The 19771-nt window shown below is 39.0% G+C and overlaps 1 protein-coding gene across 6 annotated transcripts in view; it reads left to right on the top strand.

Annotated features, from left to right (window-relative positions):
- The window catches only part of ARFGEF3 (ARFGEF family member 3), a 93909-nt gene that overhangs the window by 8834 nt on the left and 65304 nt on the right, over positions 1–19771 (top strand). For all 6 annotated transcript variants that reach the window (XM_038131532.1, XM_038131531.1, XM_038131529.1 and 3 more), the window contains exons 3-4: positions 4203–4284; positions 7300–7431. In XM_038131532.1, the coding sequence (XP_037987460.1) occupies positions 4203–4284; positions 7300–7431 (214 nt within the window). The remainder of the gene's footprint in view (positions 1–4202; positions 4285–7299; positions 7432–19771) is intronic.

Below are 19771 nucleotides of genomic sequence, written 5' to 3'. Positions count from 1 at the left end.
GAAACAAAATGCTTTCACTAGACAAATCTTTAGCTTCCCTTCCAGAGTTACCTAATATAGGGAGGAGGGGTTTCATGGAATAGTTTGATAAGCTTTCAAAATTGTAGGCTGAGCAAGTCCAGCTTGTCACCTCATCTTCATACTCCAAATCATAATCAACAAAATCACATAAAGGCTACTGATTGCTTTATGATTAAGACCTGGTGAGGTTTACATGTGTCATCAAGCTTCTTCAGAGCAGAATTTGCAAGTGACTACTGATACCTTGTGCACCAAGGGCAAATATCTGTGGGGGTGGATGTTCTATGGAGACCAATGATAACATGTCAGAGAGAGATTACACTAGAGCTTTGCAGACTGGAAGCATCTGATTATTATTTTGGCCTTGTCCACCTTACTTTAATATTGTGTAGAATCTTTTGCTGTCTCTCTTCCTCTCATCTCAAGTAAAAGTACGCCTTGTGCTTATAGGGTTTTTTTGTTCTGTTTTGTTCTCATCTTGAGAACAAGTTCCTATCTAGGAATTTTGTGTTTCTGTTAAAATCAAGATGTTATTAGCTAGTATAGCAAGGAGGCAAATGACCTCAGAAGTGCTCTCCAGCTGAGTGACTGTGCTGAGCTACTTAATTATGAGCATATGAATTCTATGGTCTTGGCTGCACTGGGTTGGCTGGAGGATTAAATTGCTCATGTTTGCCTTTCCCATGAGTAGAGTTATGCTGCTTCTGTAGTGGCAAAGTCATTTATCTTAGAAAGGATGTAAATAAAAAAGATTATAAATACCATTTTGTCACTTCTTTAAGTTGCAATCTCATTCATGATTCCAGGTTGAAAAAAGAATTATTAAAGTTCCAGCTAGGAAACTGTGTGAAATTACATTTAGGCATTATTCTGCCCTTTTTTTTTTTCCCCTGTGTCTTTCAACATCCTCTGATAAGCAACTCATATTTCCCTGCAAAGGCAGGCTTATTAAACTGTTGGGTGAAGACTTTGTGTCTGGGTTTGAAAAGCAAAAGGATTGAAGGGAAGAGGGAATACATAAAAAAAAAGAGGAAGGAAAAATTAAATACTGAGTTGGATGGAACTCTGAGAGTGAGCTGATGTCAGCAGCTGAGGTGAGAAAACTGGATATGGAAAGAAAAGGAACATTAACCTTAAGTCAGAGAAGAAGAAGCCTTTCCATTTTAACTGGATAAAACCAAAGAGTTTTGTGCTCTGTAGGAAGGAAAAGAATGAGATTTCTGCAGTAATCATTTCTCTAGAATGTGAGCAAGGACTTCAATCTTCCTTCTCCTTGAAGAGTTGTTACTTGAAAAACAATGCATTTATTCCATGTGCCTAGTCCAGGTTTTAAATACTTCCATTATGCCTAAACTTGTTGGTGGAATCTTTTATCAATGTTCTCTAAACTAGTACAGGAAAAAAGATTTATGTTTCTATTTTTATATGTACATGTGTTCATATATACAACACTAGAATTTGTTTTATGTAAATTAAATCATTCCTATTTGTGCAAGGACAGTGTTTGCTTCTGTTTGTTTTACATAAGGGTAGCAGCTGTGGGTACTTGCAGAATTCTGAGAATTCATCTCTACCAATTATTTTCTCATCATGGGCCAACTCTTCTTCTTGAGTGAGTGATGCTAATAATATTACACTGTGCTACTCTGTTTTTTTTAAGCAGCCAAGATAGAGAAAATCTTTTCAATCATTGGTTACACTGACTGTATGTCAGACTTTGGCTATGACTGTTATCCTGTCTAATAAACAGTGTATCAGAAAATGGCAACAGTGGTGAATCAAATTCTTATCTGTTCTTTGACTGGTCTGTGAATTATTCTATGGAATGCAAACTGGATGCTGATAAGGCCTTGAGGTTCTGAATTTTGCTTCTCCTATGTAATTTTCAGCAGGAAGATAATGCAGAGAGCTGTCTTATTTTTAATCTTTAATTTTCAGAAATGAGATTAAAAATAATAGGATTATCACCATTTGCATGAAGGGAAAAATGCTTCATTTATCATGCCTCTTTCCCTAAGTCAAGAAGGGAAGGTGGGCTGTGAGACTGTGTTCCAGGCACTTACAACAAGGAGTTAAGTTTAGGCAATTTCCTATCTTCATTACAGTTTTTATCATGAGAGTAAATTATTGAGCCATTATTCTTTTCTCACTAAAAGCTTTTTATTCATTACAATGAGAATAGAAAGATTTTTATGATCTCTCTATGTACAATAGTAATTTGTCTTGCTCTGACCTTTCTGGCAGTCTCTTTTGACTGACCTGCCATAGCATCCCTTATTCCAAACCTGCAGGGAAAGAGGTGGGTTGATAGGTTGACAAGCCACAGCAAGCCTGGACAGCTAGAAAGGTCACTGTAACCTAGTGTGCTGAATATAAAGGCTGTGTGTGTTCCCATCACTCATTCTGCAGTTGGCAAAGTTGACAGTCATGGAGTGAGGCAGCTCAGGAGGGACAGCCTGTGCTCTGGGAGGTACTGGCCCTGCATTATGCACTTGGTTCTGTCGCTGAGCTTTTTTGCTTGCCCTGGCAGGTAACTTCCTCTCTTCCAAGTCAAAGGTGTTCCTTTCATTCTCCCCCTGTGTTGTACTTGATGTGTTTCAATCAGGGTTAAGTTGGTATTTGTGCCTCAAACTGTATGTGTATCTATGTCCACACCAGCATGCAACAGTATGGATACTCAAGAGTTACAGTGTGAAACTACTTTCTGTACGTTATGTAAATGGAGAGTATTATTAAACATGTTTTGACGTATATTGATGTGCATCAGCTTATTCTGAGGACTTCACTTATGTAAAATATCTTACATGTGTAGTACTACAAAACCTGCATGAACTGTCATTTAACCATACAGAACTGCAGACGGTGCAGTAAGCAATGAAATCCCGTGGTGGGGGACTGCTCAAAACAGAGTGGAATTTTAAAAGGGCTGCAAGGTATAAGGGCAAACCTCATTCCCTTACTTCACTGCACTCAAATCCATTGAGGTAATTCCAATCTGCATTCTGTATTTTGCAACCTTATTGAACTGAATTCTTAAGACGTTAGAAGGGACTGTGTTAATTTACATCCTTCTCTCCTGTTCTGCCTGAGGATTATCTGCCTGTCCTTCATGTTCTCATGCTATCAGATGATGCATTTAAATGGCAGGTTGAACTGAAGTGTGAAGGGTGCTCAAGCTAATCAAACATTGTAAGATATCTCTGCAGGTGTTTCATAGCTGTAGCATAGAAATGCTAAAGGCTTAATTGACTGAGTGTGTAACAAGAACAGGAAATGACACAATGGCAATTCATTTTCTCCAAGATACAGTGGGAACACAGTCTGCAGCAACCTTAATTAGATTTTCAGTTAAACATTTTTAGCAAGGATGGGAAGTTCAGCTAATTGAATCTATTCTAATTTCCATCCCCCTGTTTGCCAATTTTTGCTCTTCTTTTTGGGACATCTATCAAAGCTCTTATTGTTCTCTGCTCATTGCAGTATGTGATGACAGATGGCAGGCAACATGCTGATGTGTGAGGGAGCTACACATAAGGCATAGGAGCTCCCACCTGTTTTCATTATCATGAAACTGAACTGGATCCACTCCAGTGGCTTATGACTTTCTTCATTACCCCTCTCCTCCCAGTGTTCATCCACTTTAATGTGAGAATAAATTCATTCTGTAATAATAATGCCCAAAATATTTATATGCTGTTGCAAAAATCTGTAAAAAGTCTAAAACAAATGTGGTGTTCTGTGCAGAAGAGATGCAGGTCCAAATAACCATCAGTTCTTAGCATCCTTCAGTTTGTACTAAACACTGTAGTAATCTTTTTTCCTTCTTTTTTTCCTGTTTGTGTCTACCTGATGGAGTACCAGTTAATGCACAGGTGCTTTGTTTTGGCACCTGTTGATCTGCTGATTTCAAATGAGTTATCCTCACGTTAAGAGAGGGATTATAACAAAGCCACAATGTTAAAGCACTTAAAGGTGCTTTCTGGATTAGAGATGTGTGAAGTGTGTGAAGAAATATGCCAGCTTTCTTTAGAGGGTAAAAGTGCTTCACAGAATTGTGAAATTCTCTTTGGATGCTGTATGCAAACATGATCTTTCTGAAACTGATACAGCCCTTCTGGAATGTTACTTGAATACCAATTTTAATTGCATTTTCCCTCTCACTTGTTTTAAATTTTCCTTAGGGAGAAGTGTCTCCTTCCTCTTCAACTGGCTCTGGAATCAAAGAGCATGAAGCTGGCCCAACAGGCTCTAGCAGGGATGCAGGTATGACTTTAGAGTGGGAGTGTGTTGGCAGGCAGTGGGTGTCTAGAAAACCTAGGCTTTTCTTTTGAAAAATACTACAGAAAAAGTGTCTGTCCTTGGGTGAACCTAACAATAATGTTCACATTTCTGTTCAGAAGTTAGGATGCAAGTAAAGACTGGTGATTTTGAAGAAGCCTAAAAATGTTTTGCAGGTGGGAGGTCCTGGATTTTAACATTGAAATGTAGATGTACTCTTCCTTGTGGGCCCTGTGCTACTCCCAGAAAAGCTTGTCACTGCTAAGCATCTTAGAAATTAAGCTGGGACTTGCTGTTTTCTTTGATTAGAAAAGAGGACAGGAGTGCTTGGAAGATGGAGAGGTTGATAGAGTGTCTGGAGCTGTGTTGTTTATGTATGGGCACTTTTCTGGGTTTTTTGTACACTGAAAACAGTAGAAACAGCATCTGATTTGGAAGTCTGTGAAATTGCAAAAGATAACAGCAGCGCAGCACAAGCAACAAAAAAACTCTCCTGGGTCTGACAGTATAAAAACTAAAGCAGTTTTCTGTTCTTTTAATTGGACAAATGAGTACAAGTCAGTAAATACTTATCACTAGGGGATGCTAGTTATGGAAAAGGCTGGCACACTGCTGGGGCATAAAATCCATTTTCCAAAAAGAATTTTTCCCTTGGAGAGCCAGAAAGACATTATTTTGGGAATGTAAGGATGTACATGGATCATTCAAATTTACCTTATCCAGCATATGAAATGTCAGACACTTGGTTAGAAGGTTCCTCATATTGGGGCACAGTGGCTGTAGAAGGGAAGGGCTGTTAAGATAACAAAGGGACTGGAGCATCTCTCTTATGAGGAGGGGCTGAGAGCTGGGACTGTTTAGACTGGAAAAGAGGTGCCTCCAGGGCTGGAGACACCACAACCTCTCTGGACAGCCTGTGCTTGATCACCCTTACTGTAAATTTTTTTCCTGGTAAAAAAATTTACCATGAAACCTTCTGTCTTTCAGTTTGTGCCGAGAGCTTCTTGTCTTGTCAGTGGGCACCGCTGAAAAGTTCCTATCTGTTGTTTTTGCACTCTTCAGATATTTATATGTGGTGGTGAGATCCTCCCTGAGCCTTCTCTCTCCAGTCTGAACAGTCCCAGCTCTCAGCCTTTCCTCATAAGAGAGATGCTCCAGTTCCTTTGTCATCTTAGCACTAGACTCCAACAGCTCCATATTTCCCATCCTGAACTAAACATTCTTCTTTATATAGAAAACCTCATTATTGTCATTGCAGATTGAGTTAAATCTCATCAGGCTGTACTAAAACACTTGATATTCTGGTATGTGGGAAATGGTTTAAAACATTCTGAGTTTAAAACCCTGGCTGGCAGTTTAGCTTTACCCACTCACTCCTTCCCTCTCAGAGGTATGGGACGGTAAAAGTGTAAAAGGGTAAAAGTGAGGAAAATTGTAGGCTAAGACAAAGTTTAATAGCAAAAGCAAAGCTGCATGTGCAAATAAAAGAGTATGTGGAATTCATTTACCACTTCCCATGGAGCAGCAAGTGTTCAGCCATCTCTAGGAAAGCAGTGATCCATCATGGGTAACTGTTATTTTGGAGACAAATACCTTAACTCTGAATATCTGTGTTCCCTCTACTTCCTCTTTCTTTGCCCAGCTGTTGTTGCTGAGCACAGTGCCATATGGTTTGGGATATCCCAGTGGTCACATTGGGGTCAGCTGTCCCAGCTGTGTTCCCTGCCAAACTCTCCTGCACCCCCAGCCTGCTTGCTGGGGAACCAGTCTGAGAAACAGGCAGCCTTGAGGCTGTGTAAGCTCTGCTCAGCAATAGCAAAACTTGGGTGTCTTATCAGTGCTGTTTTGGTCACATATGCAAAACACAGCACTCTTTGAGCTCCTGCGAAGAAAATTAATAGTATCCCAGCCAAAACCAGTACAAGCATAGGAAATAAGAAGTAGGAGTGAACCAGTGAAATGTGCTGCAATGTTGAAGCTGAGGATGAGCATCAGTAAAAAAGTGATGCAGAATGTGGAGAGGGAAGTGGGCTGCCCAAAGTCTCTACTAGGACAGAGCAAGGTTGTGTTCCTGGGATCTACGACAAGCTAGTTTTGCTCTGTTGTGGGATCTTCTGAGAAGATAGGCTCTGGCAAAAGACTTGTGTGTATGCATCTCTTGCAGGATGCCTGCCACTAATAAGAGACACCCATGAAGATGGTTATAGACTCTATGGAAGAGGCATTTCTAGTAGAACTCCAAGGAAATAGTGCCTGATGATGTCAGGAGATAGTTTCTGAGATACTGGGCAAAGTAAATCTGATCAGTCTAAAATACTCAGCCTGAGGTTCAGTCAGTCTGTGTTGAATTCAGTTCAACCAGCCCAATGTCAGGAAAAGAAATTTTGGTATCACCTCAGCTTAGGTTGGTTTCAATGTGTGTTTGTGATAGTCACTTGTTAACTGTGCTCTTTGAGGACTTGATTGTATCCATTAATGGTCAACTTCTGTATGACACAAAACACATCTTGCCAGGGATCAAAACTGCCACCTCCACAGCACTTGTGTGCTATTGGAGTGATTGGGATGGTAGGTGACTGTCTCCTGTTGGGCAGGAGATCTGACAACACTAGTTCAATGCCAGGATACTAGTCTGAGTGGTTTCTTTTTATTTGTTGTTGTTGTTTTGATGATCTGGGGGGCTGCAAAGGTTCCAGTCTCTCCCAGCTTCTAAAATACTGAGAGGTTTTGCTAAGGACATTATTTGAAGTGATACCAGTTAGTGGTGTCTGCTTTCTTCTAGGCACTGGGGATGTGGGATAGGCAAAGATGATACTGGAATGGCAGCTGACATGACACAGATCTCCCAGTTTTGCTGCTTTTCTTATATTATTGGATTAATGTGAAAATTTTAGACAGAAAGTCTAACCACTCTAATACCAAGCCCTAATAGGTTTAGGTGCAGTACTTTGCAGAGGCAGTTTTTGTCTCAACACGTACATTGCCATTTTCTCTCTGCAGAAGCTGCTGTCTGATGAGAGGTTTGTATCCGTGGAAACAGACTCAGATGAGAAACAGTTGCTTAATCAGATGCTGAATGCTGTCAAAGTGACTCCTTCGCTCAATGAAGACCTGCAAGTTGAAGTGATGAAGGTTAGTGTTTCACACACATCAGTGCTTGCAGCAGAGGCTGCATGACTGTATGCTGGGGTTAGCAAATAAATTAGCTGTTGTCTTGAAAATCTTCATTTTAGGACAGTATTTGATTCCCTTTTCCTACTGACAGATGTCAGTTTTTTCATTTCTATTTCGTGTTTCCCTGGATTAAATAGGAGATAGTTTACATTAAGGTTCAGAATACTGGTGGTTCCAGTTTTAGCAAACTTAAGCAGGACAATCAATTTCCTCCCTGGGAGAGCACAGACAAATGACTTGTAGATCTGGAAGTTTGTTATTGAGCTTTAGTGGTCATGAGATGGGCTGTGCACACTTTTAATTTAGTATTGTGTGTGCATAGGTGCTGTGTAATTTGTTAGCTGTATTTTCTCTTTGTAAAATGCCAATGATGGAGCATGATTTGTTTAGGCATCAAAATGTCCCTGGACCAGTGCATAAGGGAAATTATTGTTTTGTATACTCTGTCAGAACTTCCATTTCTAGGAATACTCTAGCGTTCTCCTGTGTGCATGTGAGGAAGGTCAGCTGCCAGGAGGTAATGTTCTGGGGGGGAGGCAATACCAAAATTCCTTGCCCTGTGATTATGTTGGTTGTATGACTTAGAAGTCACTTTTCTGTATCAGTATTGGCAATACCTGTATTATTTGTACAAAGCAAGATGATGGTGGACAGTTTTCAGATGTGCTGCAGGGTTTGTTGTGCTATGGCTGATTATTGGCTGAAACCATTTTGGAACAAACCTGGTGGTCCTTTTTGCATAGTCATTATACCTAGTACTGATTGATATATTTGGATCTATTCCTTGACCATCCTTTATTTCTAAGTGCATAGATTAGTTATTTTGTTTCTTCTATGTGACATCTTGGGTCTAATGAGTGTATGTTATCCTCTCAGAAACTGCTCTCTACGAGCTGTACTCTTTACCATTGGAGGTGAAATATGCACACTGTGTCGGAGTGTGCAGAGGGGTGAACCTAGCAACAAAAAAGAGAGTAGTATTTGTGTGGACTGTAACCTGTTTATGGCAGCAGGCTTCTGCTTAACTGGTGACACCTTGCTCTGCATTCCTAATACAGCACACCTCCTTCCTGCCCCTTTTGTCTCTACAGGGGGGAAGGGGAAGAGTTAAGCACTTGCTGTACTAAGCCAACAGATCCCTCTTGGAATGCAGTAATTTTTTGCCAGTTGCTTTTTTTACTTTCTTGGGTGTTACAGATTCAGATTGTGTATACACAGTTTCTTTGAAAGCCTGAATGTACATCTGCAAGGCAAAGCCCCCACACTAAGAAGAATGTGAACACTGTATTTTTCTGCCGTTCTGAGTAAATATCTTCTCAAGTTGCCTTGACATGTGAGAAGCAAATATAATTTCAAAGCATCAAACCACAGAAAACCCAAGCCAAAACATTGTATTTATGTATGCTTTTTTTTTAATTAGAAAAACATGTTAAGTTCCAGTTTAAGTGCAAAAGAGAAAAGAGAACGTTGTCTTAATTTCACTGAGTGCAATTTTGATGTGCAAATCCTGAGTGAAATGTGTGTATGGTAAAAATCGGGCTACAACTTCAGCTTCCTACAACTTCAGCTTCCTAGTCTGAGAACAAAGCAAAATTCTATTTTGATTTAAATATTTCAGGAGACTAGAGGGCCAAAACATATTGTAATCCGGACAGTTAAAACACAGACTCATTAGATCTGAGCCTTGCCTGACAGTCAAATCAAGCAGACATCTCTTCAGATTGTAACCTGAAGGTTACAGATGCCATTGCAACACTTGAAAATGTTGTTAGCTAGCCCAGGCCTGATGAATTGCTAAAGCCTTTAGCGGGGAAGGAGGGAGGTTTCTAGCAGCTGGTCTCAGCAATGTGTTTATGTCCTTGGATCTGCTAAAATGAGTCCTCGAGACAGCTTGTGATTGTACATTAGACTGTGTTATTCCATCTGGAGGAGATAAAATACATCTTTATCTAGTGCAGATAGACATTAGACATTCCTGAGTGTGAGCAGGTTTGTGTGAAACTGTGTCACCTGTGGTGTCTGCCTGGTTCTTTGTGACTCTCTGCACAGTTGCACCAGTCTCACAGGTATTAAGAGTGCAACCATCAAAGATTAGACAAAAGCTTTTAGTCATGCAAAATCAGTGTGAACATAGACATGCAGGAGTATGGAATTCACTGTAAGTTGCTGGCGTGTAAGCTCCTAAATCACTTCAAAGTGTTTGGGGATTTCTTTCAAAGTCCTGTCCAAAATATCTCCTGCTGTTCCCAGTAAGAGTATACCAGAAATTCACACTTCACATACTATAAAAAAAAGTCTTGGATATTTATGTTAATGTTTTGTTGTGACCCACCTGTATTACAGATGGAAGTGTGAAGGGATCTGATTAGCTGAGGAGAGCATTCTGTAAAGATGCTTTTTACATTCAGACGACTGCATGTTGGAATTGGCAGTGAAAGGAAAGAGGTGCAAGGGCAGTTAGTTGCCTTGCCTCACACACTTTTGGAGCATGTCTAGTATTGTGAAGGGCCATCCTCAGACAGGAATACAGTGAGTAGCTGTAATGGCTGCTGTAAATAAATGGAGAAGAGTGCTAGCTGGATCTCTTCTGGAACTGAAAAAAAGTGAACAGTTGGGGCCTCTGTTTTAAAAATGGAAGGACATTGACTAATTTATGGCTAGATACCAAATCCTTCTGATTTTTAGGGGTGAGTGTCGTGTAATGCTCTGCAGATTGCCATATCTGGAGGATCACAAAACCATCACTCTGACAGCATTCAGACTTAAAGGCCAGGGCTGGGGACTGTGCAGGAGTGCATCCTGGGCAGCCAGGGAAGATTTAAACTGCCCAAATGCAACTGTCAAGATGAACTTAAAGCCTTTCCCTCTTGCGTTATCTCTCTCCTCTGTGCTAGGTGAGGTACCTCTTACCTTTGCATAGACTTGGCTTGACTCTCTGCTTCCTCTGAATACCTGTTAGGGATTGTGCCTTTCTCTTTAGAAAGGTTTTTCATGTAGAGTCATTATATGGGGAAATTCCTCCCTTGAATTTCCAGAATAGAAGTGATACTCTGAAATCTTTGTTTATTTTTCTTGCAGAACACCCTTATAATTGCTAATCACTGGGTAATTCTTATGCCAGCAGCACTTTTATGCCCAAAAAAGGCAGTGATCTTTTCAGTGAGGAAGGGGGAAAGGCTGTGGTTTCTCTTTGACATGAATGGGCACGAATAACAAACACAGGTATACTAACTGGCTTTGATTTCCCACATATCAAAGCAATCTGTCTGGGTATATAAATTTTGCATTCAGACTTGTATGCTATTTAACTGCTAAGCCAAATATTTCTTTAGAATATCTCAATTACTACCCACTCTGTGTATTCTCTGTATTTCTGATATATTTTATGGTAGAGATTTATTAGTATTTTCACGCCAGGGACTAAAGTGAAGTTATTTAGGTGCTTTAATTTATATTAAAAGATAATTCAGAAAGTCTGACTAGAGAGAACTGGGTATCTGACACAAGGCCACTTTAGTATTCATCTTTACTGTTGCCATCTTTGTTGCCATAAGACTGAAAAGCCTTCTAATATGAGTGTTACCAGTTTGTGTTTTACCATGCTCAACTGGCTGTTATCAGTGGAAAGGAAAAATCACACAATCATACAGTACCTTGGTGATGATTTTGTTATACATCAATAACTTCCATTTCAGACTGAATAATTAAATATTTTTACTTTTATATTTTCTTTAGAATAATCATGTAAGAAGGAAGAAATATATTGATTGCTAATCAAATGCAATGCTTTATCAGTGAGATACCAAAGTGACTCACTGCTCTATTTCTACAGCTGCAGATGCATAGAAAAAATCAGGAGGACAGTATTTTAGCACTTTCCTTGGATGAACATGATCGTGCAGTGGGGCTGGCTCAGAAGTGGGAAAAATTTTGTTGTGTGACATGGTGCCATGTTATAATTGAGTGAAATGCACTAGACTAACAAGCCGTAGATAGTCTGCAGCAGAAAGGGGGCATGTTCTGGACTGAAGATTAATACTTGCTTTTGAGTTCAGTTGTGGAGTCAGGGGATCCTGATTCCCCCCCCCCCCACACACACCCCCCGGCTGAAAGCTTTTAAATTTTGGCTTCGATTGTTTTTAAAATGGCTGAAGTACTTCTACTTTGTGCAGTTAGACCTTTGCTTGAAGGAATACATGCAGTATTGACAAAAGCACCATCAAATATTGTCAGATCAGCAGTGGAAAAGGAAACTGGGAATCTAATCTATAGCTGAACTTTTGGATTGCAGTCACTTCAAACCTCAGCAATTCTGTGGTTTTTACTTTCTCTCTTTGAGTTTTTGGTAATTTTTCATCACTAGCCCTGACTAAAATGCCATCCCTCTGGGAAAGACTGGAATTAGGCTTTGAATGTAACTGTGGCACACAGGCAGCTGAAACCAAATATTGAGGAAGTGGGAAGTATGGAAGGAATCCTAAACAGCCGAGACACTTGGATATTTTTCTTCTTTTTTTCTTTTTCCTTTATTTTCATGCATGTTATAGTCACTTTCATTTATGAGTTGACCACCTTTTTAATAAGGCAGTACTTCTACCTGACTATGATAACATCATTCTCAGATAACAACAAAAAATGTTTAATGAAGAATTGCAAATTCCAAGATGAATCGTGACACAGAAACAAGTTCTTCAGACAAACTAGATACACAGAAACAAAGTCTCCAGATAAACCAGATACACTGTAATATAATGGGTGCTGAAATAAGAAAGTTGCTCTTAGGACAAAAGTGTGATCGATGGTGTAAGATTTCCCTTTCTACTGCATCCTCTTGTTTTCTTCAGTCACAGAGACAGCCTTGTCATATAATTCAGTGCATTTCAGTCCAGTCTGTGTCCAGATTTCCTGGGAAATTCAGAGCTTGCAGGACAGAAATTTTCAAGCAAGAAAAAGAATAATGACCTCTTGTGAAAGAAACTCAGTTTTTGTATTTGATGTTTTTCCAAATACTTGTTCTTTATTTCATTGTTCTAATTAATGGTTATGTGCTGGGCATGTTATGAATATATACTGTGTTTCTGTCACTGAAGATTCCAAGCTTTGCTTCTTAGTACATCTGAGAAGACTTCACACGGTTGAGTTGCAGCTACCTTACTTGTGGTGGTTTTTGAATAGACTTGAGGATTGCTTTGAAACCAAAAAATAATCTTCCAAATTGCCTCTAGAGGGAACGCTCTTCTAGTTCCCAGCATTTACCTATTGTCCATGGTGAACAGCAGTTTAATTTAGGAAATATTAGTTTCCAGTGGCTCCAAGTTGCATTTGTTTGTAGATTAGGTGTATTTCTTGCAGATGGGCAAATTCTTTAGTTTTTTTCTTCTGTAGGCATTCAGTGAGGAGTCAGCCAGAAGTCTGTTCTATCTGTGAATGAGGTTTAATGAACCCTTGCTAAATCTGCTGTGTCAAGGCAATCTTTTCTCTTTGTCTTTTCACCGATCCATTAATACAGCACTTGGGAGCTCTCCAGTAATAATAGTAGACAGCTCTCTTTGTGATTTTAGTTTTCACTTTGGATATATTTGGAATTGAAATCTGACTTGGAGTTCTGTGGTAAAACTTTGTTTGTGTAAGGACAGACTGTCTTTAGGTTGGGTGTTAGCAACTATTCTTTCCAAGATTGCTACCATAATGCTTTAAAGGTGCAAAGTGATTCTTTGAATGCTAAGACTCATCTCCTAGTTTTTATTAATTTATATTCTGTAGTAACTAATTAAATTGACAGGGCTCCAATTACGGTGTCAAATTAGTCACTTGAGAAGATCACTACTGAAAGTCTACAAGGAATCTGAGAAAGTGTAGTGACATTTTTTTTTTTGCCTTAGTTTTCATAGCAGTCATAGTTGACCTGTTTTAGTGTCTGTACAACTATGTTGTTACAGTTTCAGGGTGGTAGTCCTGATCTGGTGCAAATATTGAATTAAACTGGTCTGTGCTTGACCAACTAAGCAAAACTTACAGTTAATTATTTCAGAAAACTTGTCAGGAACTTTGTTGCTGCTTGAGCAGGTCTTTGGCCCTCCAAGACAGAGAACAACTTATGTATTTGAAAAATGGCTCCAAAGTGTTTGATCCAAAATGTTGACACAACACAACTGTACAATCCCAGTCTCTGTGCATGATTATATTCTAAACCATTTTCTTGAATATTAATAAATGAGATAATCACTCATAAGCTCTCACAGATACATATCTACTCATTGTTTTAAGGTTAATGTTTATGAGATATATTTTTCCACATACAGTGTGGTTATGCTTAGTCAAATATAATTTATAACTGTTCTGCTTTGTCTTGAACTGTAAAATCAAATGGAGGTGTGTTGGTGTCTGCTCTGTTAAAGAGGGATTCTGTAAAGACTTGCACAGTACCATGCAAATAAGATTTTTTTTGAAGATCAGTCCTGCTGAGAAATGCTGCATAGAGTTCTTAGTGCTTAGCCTTTTCATAAGTTAAATTTTTGTAATGTAGGCCAACTACAAATCCAGACCCTCTTGGGTTTGCTTGTCTCATTTTACTTCTTTCTGGTTATTTTTGAAAGTCATTTTATTCATGTGCTTTGTTATAAGTAACCAGATTAATTCCAATGGATTGAATGACCTACCTTGTGGGCTTCAAGATAAGCTCATCCTTTCCTGAGTTAATTAGAACTATAGTAAATGCCTAGTACTGTGATTAAAGAATTCCCCTGGTTCTTAGGTGCCTGGTCATTGTAGCCAAAACCAAGCTTGACTTAAATAGCAGAGCTTTCTCCTTAAGGAATCCGAAAGAATGGTAATGGTAATGGCCTGAATCTGGCCAAATGGATGCTGGAGGATAACTGCCTAAACCAGTCACTAGTGAATGCAGTATCTCTATAATGAAACCTCTTTCCAGGATCCATGGCTTTTCCTCACTACCATTCTGTGCTTGAATTCTATCCCTGAGCAACCTCTGTGGGTTTTGTCAGATGTGTAATTTCAAAAATCTGAGCAGAGTGTTGGTCAGTTTAAAAGTTTTGCAGGATAGAAAAGTAGGCTTAGTTTCATTCCTGAAGAAATTCTAGTGCAAAAATTTTGACTGTCTCAGAATTGTGAGGTTATGAAGGTGTTTTCAGGTAGAGAACATGCTCATTCTGTCACATTGGAACTGTCACATTTGGTGTGGCATAATCAAAATCATTGGCATCAACCAAAAAGCAGCAAGTCCCTGGCTCTGTAAAGTGTAATTTCACACCTATCAAGTGTGGAAGTACAAGTCCTTACAGACTTTTTTAATCTGACACACATACCAAGAACCTGGAGTTCACTTAACCATTACAAAAATGAATTGCAAAGATATCATATGATCAGACCTCCAAATATAGAAACCCTTTAACTTATGGCATTTTAGTCTTTTGCCAGCTGCCAGACATTAATACTTATTGGTGGTGACAGTGGCAAGTTCTGCCAGCCAAAGTGGTCCCACAACAGTGGCATGAAAGGGTCACTTGCCATAGCTTTTGCATGCAATTGTACCTGTACTGCAGGTTGCCACAGCTGTGCACAGATGCACCCAGTTTACACCTGCTTGCTTATGAGCATCCCATGATTAGGGCCACTGCTACCATAGCTGTTAGCACCATCTGGTCCTGGGGGCAGCTGAGGGGAGAACTTGTGTCCCAATAAGCTGTTCTGACGCTGCCAGCGAGCTCCTTGGGTCCTCTACCCTGGAGCTCCTCACATCTCTTGTAAGAGAGGAAAAAAGTAGAGAAACTGTATGTGACATGGCAGTTGGTGATGCAAACACAAAACCAGCTTATCTGGCTTTTTAATATAATTTTCCTGGATGCAGGTCAGGATATGGTCTGGGATAGGGTAAAATCCTCTGTCAGGCCAGCCAGCCTGTGGGACACCACTTCCTAGGTTGTCTTGATGCTAGCTTCTTGCCAATTAATTTAGTGACTTGAAACAGTAATTCTAAATCAGCTGTTTTAAAATACATTGCCATGCAGAATGCTTCCCTGTTACAGTTTTGCATTATCTGAGAGCAAGGGAGTTATCTTCCCTCTCCCCTGCCCAAAAAAGTCTCTTGTTGTCAAGAATAAATGTCAGAATTTTCCACCCAGGGGAGACACCAGTTCTTTTTTTCCTTGACAGCTCTAGCTCTACTTGCATCCATGTGTTGACATCCTTTTGAATCATTTTAGTAATTGGTGCATGAAACTTCATTTTTATTTGACAACTCTTTAAACTATTTGTTGGTGTTTTCCAGTTTGGTATTTCTCCTTTTTCACTTTTGTTTTACTCACATTTGCATAGTATAATTTGTAAAGTAATGCAGTATACCTGAATAGGTTGTAACCTGTAAAGGAGGAAATGTCATCCTACACTGCTGTTAAGCCTTTTTCTTTATTTTTCCCTTTAATTGTTAAAATTCTAAAGATAAAACCCCCTGTCAGAATGTTGACAAACACTGTTAAGTATCTATTAAACTTTGAATAATTTCTTTCCCTTCTACAACTGTATACATAAGCAGAAATTTCACTTGGTTTCATGCCACGATAAATAGTGTTCAGCAGCAGTTCTGTTTTAATCCAGTGAGCTAAATGGGCATTTTCTTCTCGGAGCACTCAGCATGTCATTGCTGATGATGTGTGATGTTCTCCTGTACCAGATATAGTCCTTATGTCTGAAGCCCTGGTGCATTCATAATGCTGAGCAGCCTTTATGGGTTTACTAATTCATAGCAGACACACTCTCCTCTCTCTCCATAATTAAAATCTGCTGTTTGGTATGGTGACACATGCTGACACAGTGTAAATGACTTCATTAATGTGCTTTGTTTCTCTTGCCCTTGTTTTCCTTCAAGGCCAAAGAGTGCAACATGAGCAGGTTAGCAGTTATTCTGACAAGTAGGGGGATATGTCCTGTCCAAACTATTTTGCAGAAGTACTGGATGACTTTAAATGTTAAGGGTAAAGGGCTGTCCTTCCTATCAGGGTTTTCCTCCGAGGGGCAGGATGTGAGAATCATCTGACACACATTGCATCCCAGTTTACTAGCCTGCAAATAAAGTAAGTCAGGAAAGGCTTCTTTTACAAATCCCACAAAGGGATTAGAGGTGGTTGCAAAATTGTTTTCTTTATAAATTGTAAAGTTTTGAACCTTTTCTCTCTTTCTTGGAGGTAACTGCTTGCTTTCCTACACACTGTGCTCATTTCATGTGCCTCCACCATAAGCTCTTCAGAGTAAGATTTGCTTTGTACTACAGATATGTTCTAAGCACTTAAGGAACTTGGCTAGCAATGCTAGGCAGCCTTACAACCTAAAAACATTCCCACTTTTTTCCTCTTCAAGAGGTCACAGAATGATTTGGGCTGAAAGGAACCCTAAAGTTTATCTACTTCCAATGCTCCTGCCATGGACAGGAGCGCCTTCCACTAGACCAGGTTGTTCAAATTCCTATCCGACCATTAAAGTATGGATTCACACAGAATCACAGAAAGGGTAAGGTTGTAAGGGACCACGGTGGTCATCTGATCCAATCTCCCTGCTCAAGCAGGGTCATCCTAGAGCACATGGCACATGATGGATAGTCATCGTGATGTCAGTTTAATAACACTGCACTTCATTTTGTTTCCTGTACATTTTGTTTCAATTGGCATATCAGAAGCAGAGTTTTTTGGTTTTGTTTCTACTTATTGTGGAAACTACCCACGTGCATGCTCTTACACTACATTTGGGACTGTATCCTGGGACTCCAGGGAGCAGGAATTATATTTCTTGTTTCATGATGGTCAGAGCTTCAACAGTAATTAAAATAAATACTTTCATTATGGATAAACCATTTATGGAAATGTGATCTCACTGGGCATTTGCAACATAATGCAAGCCAATTAAAAAATCCTGGAAGTTGTGTGACTTTGAAACTATCTCTACAGTCATATAAGTTCCTTCTTAAAAAAAAAAAAAAAAAAAGTGGTTTAGAGTCTCATACCAATCAGTAAAAGCTGTTTTTCAATTTTGTTTTTGTACTGGAATTGCTTTCTAGTTATTAGGAACTGCTTTATAGTTTTGTTTTTGCTTTCCATACCAGTGGTTGCAAAAACAACATGTTATTGCCCAAGAAAGCCTCTATCTTTCTTTTCTTTAATTTTTTAAAATGTAGATTGTTTGAGTTAGTATCATGAGTAGTTAAGCAGTCTGTGGGAGTATCCTGTTTGGAGATTCAGTGTTTTGAGTGGATCAGAATTATTAAGTTTGGTTTTGTTTGATTGGTTTTAGTCCCATTTTTCATCCAGTAATTTAAAAGAGGAGCCTGCTGTCTTCCTGTTTGTTCCACATAAAAGGGAAAACATGCAAGTTAAGTGTTTGGATCATTGCCATGACTGTAAATGAGCCCTGCAGCAGTGCTGATGGAAATCATAGCTGAGAGCAGTCTTGTGTATTGGTCAGAGACATGTTTCAGAACTTGCAAATGATTTGTGGTAGCAGTGGAGTAAGCCAAGAATATACTGGCTGATAACTTGTGCGTCTGTCATTTGGTTGCATCAGATTATATGACCTTTCTCTTGCTAGTGGGTTCCCAGATCTTATTTTTTACAAAGAATAGCAGTCAAAACTTAGCAGTCTTTTTGCTGAGATTCTCTTTTGCTTCATAGCAAAGTTTTGATCATCACTTCCTCACTGAGCTTGATCTCTGATGTTTCTATCATTTACATGTTACATGCAGATTTTTTGGCATTTGTGACAGAAAGGAATATATATATATACATACTTATATATACACATATATATGTAAATATATATACATATGCACTAACTTTTCACAATTCAGCTCTAAAAAAGATGGAAATTTTAAAAAACAAAAACAAAAAAAAAAAAACAAATTTAAAAAAACACACACGCACAAAAAAAAAAAAAAAAGGAAAGATATTTTGAAGAGCAAAGGCTTAAAAGAATGCCTGAACTGGTGTGTCCTTCCGTGAATCATAGTGTATTGGCATCCAGGTTTTGATCTGTGGAAAACATTAGATAGTAACACATCCTACGAAGCCAAGATGGGACAAGAGGGCAGAAAATCACATGAAGTAAATAAGGTTTTACAAGTAGGGAAAATCAGGACACACAAACCACTGAATAGGATTAGTCATGGATGTCCATCGTGGTTCTTAGTGTGATAAGAAGAGATTTGTCAGTGGGAGGTAACACTTGTCTCTCTGTGTTTATGAACTGTGTTCTACACCTGTGTTTTACGCAGCACTGTCTGGAGGATACAAATCAGTTTTTCCTTGAGTACTGAATATATATTTTTAGCCAGCTGCTGAGCTCTCACAGCTATTAGAAATGTCAATAAAATTTCAGTGCAATTACTAGCTGAGAAAGTGAGGCCCCACAGCTGACTGTGAGGCTGGCCAGTAGTTAAGAATCTAGTTAGTGCTAAACAAAATTGTTTGGCTTCAAAGCTTTAAATTTTTTACATATGGACTGAGCAGCAGATGGAAATAACAGCCCTTATAACTTATGTTCCTATTAGCCAGATGAGATTGAGAGTTTTTAAAATTGAATGTTTACCTTTGTGTTGTTCTATAGAATTTGCTCTGGGGAGGAAGAAAGGTGCCACAGTTCCTTTTCACTGGCACTTCTGCATGTACCAGTAAATGTTATGGATTGCAGAGAAATTTGTGGAGTTCCTGTCAAGAAATACAAGTACAGCATTCTTAATTGTTTGTAGTTAGAATTAGATTGCTTTCTCTGGCAAGTTCAAGTGCTGTGTAGCTTGTATCTCTCCTTGTAGTATTGAGGCAGGCTGTGTAACACTTTTAAGAAATTCCATTTTGTCCATTTCAAAGAAAAGAGAAACCATGAAGAAGGAATTTGGCTCAGAAATTTTGCTCCAAAGATGAATTCTAAGTGTCTAAAAAAGAGTTTCTACTGCAGGACTATTGTAATTCATAAAAGTAGTGTGCCCTTTTCTGTCACTACCTCGAGTATTTGTCCACATTTTTCAGCTTCTATTTATGAGGACTGAGAGTCAGATCAAGATATCATATACAGAAAACTGTAAAATTACCATTACACAGTGGTTTACTTGGAACACTTTTTGTAGTAAAATCATCTTCTGTAAGAACAGGATCAAGCTCCTTCTTGGTATTTTATTTACAAAACAAAAATGCAAACAAACAAACAGAAAACCTGACAAGCTTAGAGTGAGGTGTGACATCCTTTAGTGAAAGACAGGTTTTCTGCTAAGAAAAATCACTTGTAAAGATGCAGTACATTT

This window comes from Motacilla alba, chromosome 3 (genome assembly GCF_015832195.1).
Source record: "Motacilla alba alba isolate MOTALB_02 chromosome 3, Motacilla_alba_V1.0_pri, whole genome shotgun sequence".
In the NCBI taxonomy this organism is placed as follows: Eukaryota; Metazoa; Chordata; class Aves; order Passeriformes; family Motacillidae; genus Motacilla; species Motacilla alba.
The sequence above is the reverse complement of the archived record's forward strand: the minus strand, read 5'-3'. Positions and strand labels throughout refer to the sequence as shown.